Genomic DNA, 7164 nt, shown 5'->3' with positions numbered 1-7164 from the left:
AAAAAAGAAAAAAAAAGTGGATGTTTTTAGGGCCTTCTCATGGCTTTCATATGGACGTGCATCTTTGGGTGCAGGAGGATTAAAAACTTAAAAAGAATTTATCAAATTTGAAAGATACTGCTCAAGACAATATTTGAAACTAGCAGGGGAAGTACTGATGGTAACTGAATCAGGCACTCAAACTTATAAAGCATAATTATTCTAGGTCTCTTAACAGGTGTGTCCAGGTATAAATCACTAGCCTATGTATGGATATTTAAGCCAGGAAAACCCGTTTTTAAAAACACTCATAGCAGGGAATAAAAGGCAAAGAATTAGAAAGAGAACAAAGGTACTCACAGAAGGCCTACACTTAAAATTGCAGTCAGCAGTTTAAGAACCTGTTTTAGACTATAATCACCACAATTAATCATGAAAACCCTGTTTCACTTCTTCCAAGAAGTGAACAAAAACATATACTAAGAACCAAAACATATACTAAGTTGCCAAACATGAAAATTAGGTTACATTCAAGCTGTTACCTCTAAATTAAAATGGTTATAAAGCAAAATTGTAATTATTAATTAATGGAAAGTTAAAATGCATAAATGGTCTTTTTTTGGTGTTTTATTTAATACTGGTTTGCATACAAAATTAATTTGTGTTTTGTTTATATACATTGTACTTCACACATTCTTTCATTCACGATGTTTTATACAATCATTCCCATATACTGTTTTGTTTTGTGTTTTTTTTAAATAAAATTAACTGACCACTCGCCCATGTCCGCAATTATCCTGACTTTTCAGGTCCTTAATGGTTCTTTCCTAATTCCTTCATCCCCTCCCTCCGCCCAACAAACTCTGCAACCTTTGTTCCATTTATCATGATGTTGCTTACCAGTCCAGTGGTAAGAATCTTTGTTTTCTTGACACTGAGATACAATCCATATTGAAGGTTGCATTCTTTGATCTTTTGCAAGAAGTACTTCAAGTCTTCCTCACTTTCAGCAAGTAAGGTTGTGTCATCTGCATAATGCAAGTTACTGATGAGTCTCCCTCTGATCCTGACAGCATATTCCTCTTCATAGAATGCAGCTTCTCAAGTAATTTGATCAGGATATAGACTGAATAGGTACGGAAAGGGAATACAACTCTGTCTCACTCCCTTCTCAATTTTAAATCATGCAGTGTTCACATTCTCTGTTTGCATAATAGCTTCCTGGTTACGAACCACAATAAATTGGTAGTTTGTTGTGTTTGAGGAGAACACTGTTCTAACTGTTATAGCACTTGTCTGTCAGGTTTGCTGTACTGAGATAACTTGTAGCTTGTCTTAATACTGAAAGTTGTGCCACTGGTGTGTCAAATGCCCATGATGGACAGGTTTTAGTAGACCTCCCAGATTAAGACAAGCTAGGAAGCAGGAATAGCCAACCACTTTTTAAATAATATGCCTCTGAAAACCCTATGAACATAAGAATGAACAAAATCTACTACACATCTGTAAGAACCAAAACAGCATGGTATTGGCATAATCACAGATACACAAACCAATATAATAAAATCAAGAACTCAGAAATTAACCCATCTTTCTATGGTCAGCAGGTATGTGACAAGGAAACCAAGCCAATCAAATATGGAAACAATGACTTCTTCTACAAATGGTGCTGGTAAACTGGACTTCTACCTGTAGAAGGCCAAAACTGGGTCCACATTTCACATTATAAACAAAAATCAACTAAAACTGAATAAGAGACATTGGAGAAAACCCCAATCAAAATCATAAAGATTGTGAAAGACAAAATGGAACCAATCTTAGAAAGCCTAGCCTATAGTACAAAGAGGGTTACATATATAGCATAACCAGGAGAGGATATCATCAATGAACAGGACCATCTAAATATTAAGTCCTTGAATGCATCAAACACTTTTTGTAACATGAAAAGAAAATCTACAGACTGGGGAGGAAAAAAAGTCTGGCAACAAAATCTCAGAAAAAGGTCTCATAATAGAATACTATAGAACAGTTTACAGAATACTACTGGGCCTCCACAAGAAAAAGACTGATGACCCATTTACAAAATAGGCAAAAGACTTTTCACAATAGAAGACATTCATATGGCCAACAGACACATGAAGAAATATTCAAAATCAGTGGCAATAAGAAAGATGCAAATCAAAACCATAATGAAATACCATCTCACCATAGTAGCAGTGGCAAAGTTCAACAGGACAGCAAGCAATGGAGAGGATACGGAGAGATTGGAAGCATCATACAGTGTTGGTGGGAGTGTAAAATGTTCTTTCTTGTAGCACTGAACACCACACCCCAAAAAATGCATTTATAAATTGTGTTAGTTCAAAGTCTCCACAAATCAGACAACAAAACCTTAATGGAGGACTGAAAGATTTATCTGGGGAAGGAGGTGATGGAGGGGAGCAAGAGATAAAGTACTGGTAGCCAGAGGAGGCCTGGACAGCCTTTAATCACAAATGTTCTATTTGCAATGATATTAAATATTAAATACATATTGAATTAAGAAAAGGATAGTGCTGTGGTATATTTATTTTTAGAAGATTAGTAAAAAGTATCAGAAATAGGTTTTTTAAATTTTTATTTTATTATTTTTTTGTGTATGTGCAGTCAAATCAGATCTGACTGGTACAGGAGGAGATTGTCCCTCCTTCTCCAGCAGAGCATCTGCTGGATTCAAATAGTGTATCTCTGGGATTGCAGTGCAGCTTCTTGCCACTAGGCCACCTGAGCTCCCTTAGAAATAGTTTTATTCTCTTATTTCTTATTTTAATCTCTTATTGACATGAAAGAGTCAAGGAGACCTGGGGCATGTGTGTAAATATGTGTGTTGACTAGTTGCAATGGGGGCACCAATTCCTTGGCCATTCTAAACATTAGAAATGCATTAATTTGGCTCTTTAAAAGAACAATGCCTGGGACCTCTGGTGGCCTACTGGCAAGAAGCTGTGCTGCAATGCGAAAGGCATACGGTTCAAATTCATCACATGCTCTGCTGGAGAAGGATGAACAATCTCCTATGCCAGTTGGATCTGACTTGATGGCACACAATAAAAGGGGGGGGACAGTGGCAATTTTAAACTTGTCTTAAATAGCAAGAATGGTGGTTGTAAGATAACCATGTAATGGTGGGGCATCTATGCACAGAAAGCACTAAAGTGACTAATGTCTTCCCACTTTTCCTACAGATCATGAGCTGCATGGACAAGGGAGTCATGTTGCAAGTAACATGAGCGATGAACCAGGAAGAAACGCCACCACTCATAACAAGTTTGACACCATCATCTTGCCTGTCCTTTACCTCATTATATTTGTGGCAAGCATCTTGCTCAATGGCCTGGCAGTGTGGATCTTCTTCCACATTAGGAATAAAACCAGCTTCATATTTTATCTCAAAAACATAGTGGTTGCTGACCTCATAATGACACTGACATTTCCCTTTAGAATAGTCCACGATGCAGGATTTGGACCTTGGTACTTCAAGTTTATCCTCTGCAGATACACTTCAGTTTTGTTTTATGCAAACATGTACACATCCATCGTGTTTCTTGGACTAATAAGCATTGATCGCTATCTGAAGGTGGTAAAACCCTTTGGGGACTCTCGCATGTACAGCATCACTTTTACCAAGATCTTATCTATCTGTGTTTGGGTGATTATGGCTGTTCTGTCCTTGCCAAACATCATTCTAACAAGTGTCCAGCCAACTAATGAAAATATCCATGACTGCTTGAAACTTAAAAGTCCCCTGGGAGTCAAATGGCACAGAGCAATAATTTATGTCAACAGCTGTTTGTTTGTGGCAGTGCTGGTGATACTGATTGGATGTTACATAGCCATATCAAGATACATCCAAAAATCCAGCAAGCAGTTCATAAGTCAGTCAAGCAGAAAGCGAAAGCATAACCAAAGTATCAGAGTGGTAGTGGCTGTGTTTTTTACATGCTTTTTACCATATCACTTGTGCAGAATTCCTTTTACATTTAGTCACTTAGACAGACTTCTAGATGAATCTGCACACAAAATCCTGTATTACTGCAAAGAAATGACACTTTTCTTATCTGCATGTAACGTGTGTCTGGATCCAATCATTTACTTTTTCATGTGTAGGTCATTTTCAAGAAGGTTATTCAAGAAATCAAATATCAGGACCAGGAGTGAAAGCATCAGGTCCCTGCAAAGTGTCAGAAGATCGGAAGTCCGCATATATTACGATTATACTGATGTGTAGGGCCCATGAGATTGCCTTCTCTTGTTGTATAAAGTGTAAATAAATGTTTCTTTTGATTATCCTTTCTTGAGCTCAACACAATATGTATTTAAAAAAAGGGGGTAAAACAATCTAAATTTTGGGTATGATTTGGAGTAAGGAAAAACAAAAGTGAAATAAACGATAGTTAATATGTGGCTCAACAACAGGTCCAGGACTTCATGTTCAAGGTGAATACATAGCATAAAACTTTTGGTGAAGTGCCCTCCTAGAAATTGTGGCTCCTAAGAAGCCAATTTTGCAGAAAACAAAAAGCAGAGAGAAGAAAAATCTAATTAGCCTTGAGGTCCAACACTTGGGAAAGAAAAGAATGCTTTCAGTATATCTTATTTACTACAAATATAACTGAGTATTGATTAGCTAAGTATTGAATATCAGACTATCAAAAGTCCATCTATGAACCAGCTAAGATAATTGGTCATCATCCCACACTGAGTTAATATCTTAGGCATACTGAGAAGAATTTCTGGGGTATGTAGATGGGGATTTTAAACTTGAGTTATTTCTGAGAGAGAGTAAGAAAAGATAATTCAATATTACAATACGTTTATTTTCTGTAATACTGTATCGAACTTAAATTTCCCCATTATAACCATATGCTACATTTACATCCTCATGTGCTAAGAGTTAATAAGAGTCTCAGTTGATAAAAAAGTAAATTTAGTTCATCAATTCATAATTTAGTCTCTTTAGTTTAGAAATAGTGAGCTCTGGTGGTCTAGTGGTAGGGAGCTACACTGTAAGCCTTAAGGCATGTGGTTCAAATCCACCAGCTTTTCCAAGGAAGAAAAATAGGCACTCTCCTTCCATGTGATTTACAACCTCTGGAAACCAACTGGATGGTTAGCTATGGGTCAGTTCTGACTCTACATCACGAAATATAACACAAGTTTAAAAATTGTCGCCTGGTGGGATAACAGATAAAGCAGCAAGTCATTAATACAAAAGCTAGACAAGCTATATGTACTCTGTCCTGGGACACTGAGTTGGGATCAATTAACAGCAGAGATAAGTTTGTTTGCTAACAGGAAAACTGCTAGCAAAATACACTCTCTACTAAACTACACCCTACTCTTTAATCAAAATACCATTATTTTTTAAAAAATACAGCTTTAAATTGAAAGTTAAAGTCACGGAGCAAAGTCCTGTTGAGTAAGAGTAACCATTTAAATCTTAAAATAATTTCTCCTTCTTAAACATAAGTCTTAGGGCCTATACATTCTTTTTTCCAAAGTCATCAACAAAAATTAAGTAAGTACTTGGTTTGGACCATCTCAAAATAATATGTATAGGCTCACAAACAATACGAAAGATAGAAAGGAATTAAAGCCATGCTTACTGACTAAATAAGGCATCATGGTTAATTATCAGAGCAAAAAACCTCCACAAACACGTATAACAGTCAGCAACTGTAATGCAAATTTTATAATTTTACTTACCTAAAACAAGCAAAAATAAAGGTGCAAGAATAACTTATTCCAACAGTAATCACTGATCTGGGGATTATAAAGTGGGAAACTCACAAGCTAAGTCTGATGGAGAGGAAGACAAGAAAGGGGCTATAAGAACGAAAAAGGATTTCTATTAAAATATTCCTCTGTCTATCAAGATTGTTGTTATTATGTGTTATGTTCTATCAAGATTAGATTCTATAAATTTAAAGGGCATGAACTTAATTTGATCCTTTTCATAGGCTCTCCACCTCTCTCAATTATATGTCACCAACTGTGCTTTAGACCAAATAATGCAAAAGAAAGTAGCCTGGTACTCTAGGTGCATTCATTTTGTGTTGACGTGCTAACTGAAAGGTCAGAGATTTCAATTCACCAGCTGCTTTGCAAGAGAAGGTTGTGTAGTGAACTCCTATTAAAAATCTATGGCATCAGAAAACCCACTGGGATTTATCATGAGTTGAAAGCAAACAGAAGGAAGTAGATTAATATGAAAAGGAAGTTTGAAAGGTTAATTCTTTTCTCTATCTCCTGCTTAATGTCTGAGATGAGTTACAGCTTCAGTGTCCTTGTGGCTATTAGTTCCATTAGGTCATATATATATATTGATTTATACATACATACATACATATATACATACTCAAGAACTGCTATGTGGCAGAGCAGAACAGCTTTGCAAGGTTTTCTAGGCTGTAATATTACAGAAACACTGAGTCCCTGGCTAAGTTCGAACCTAAATTCAAAGTTTAGCAGTCAAGTACTTAGCCATTACATCATCAAGAGTCTTTTGAATTATATTAAAAGAAAAAACAGTATTTTAGCTGGGCATACACTTTCACTTTAACACCTTCTAGGCTTACTAGCTCCTATTTAATTCCATAGCTTCTATTTAAATAATGAAAACATCAGTTTCACTGGATGTGTTTGCTCGGTCTCCCCATAAGCCAAAATACCAAGACCCTACCCTACTAAAGATTACCAAAAGTGGTAATTATAAAGTAATTATAATTATAAAGTGGTAATTATAAAGTGGTTCTATACTACACTCAGGAGATTACCAAGCACTTTTCTCCAGCCTAGCCCATTTAGTCCACCAACTTAGGTCTCAAACCTTAGAAGTCTATAAAAATACTTGAAATAATTTTAAATTTATTTCTAAAGCCACATTTAATGTGATAGTGGTTTTATGTGTCTGAAATATCACTATTAAGTCAATGTTGTTATCTCAATTAAATTGGCTTAGAATAAAATAAATAAAATAATATCACAATTTGTTTAAAATCTAAAGAACAAAAATTACCAGTATCACATAGTTCATATATTTACATTAATTCACACACCAGGGTAACAAAAATTATTTATTCAAGTAAATCCATAAAGATGCTTTTGCAAAAATAAAGTATCACTAAAGACAATGCAAAAAACTAT

General features: G+C 35.6%; 2 protein-coding genes across 2 annotated transcripts in view; one reads left to right on the top strand and one right to left on the bottom strand.

The window, feature by feature from the left end:
* GPR87 (G protein-coupled receptor 87) overlaps positions 1-4310 on the top strand; it is a 34697-nt gene extending 30387 nt beyond the window's left edge. Inside the window, exon 2 of the mRNA XM_006900049.1 lies at positions 3204-4310. Within this exon, the coding sequence (XP_006900111.1) occupies positions 3204-4246 (1043 nt within the window). The 3' untranslated portion in view covers positions 4247-4310. The remainder of the gene's footprint in view (positions 1-3203) is intronic.
* Positions 1-7164, bottom strand: part of MED12L (mediator complex subunit 12-like) — a 576790-nt gene that overhangs the window by 235478 nt on the left and 334148 nt on the right. The gene's annotated exons all lie outside the window — the stretch shown is intronic.

Source organism: Elephantulus edwardii, unplaced genomic scaffold, assembly GCF_000299155.1.
Source record: "Elephantulus edwardii isolate Elephantulus edwardi_28Jun2011 unplaced genomic scaffold, EleEdw1.0 scaffold00272, whole genome shotgun sequence".
Taxonomy (NCBI): Eukaryota; Metazoa; Chordata; class Mammalia; order Macroscelidea; family Macroscelididae; genus Elephantulus; species Elephantulus edwardii.
The sequence above is the reverse complement of the archived record's forward strand: the minus strand, read 5'-3'. Positions and strand labels throughout refer to the sequence as shown.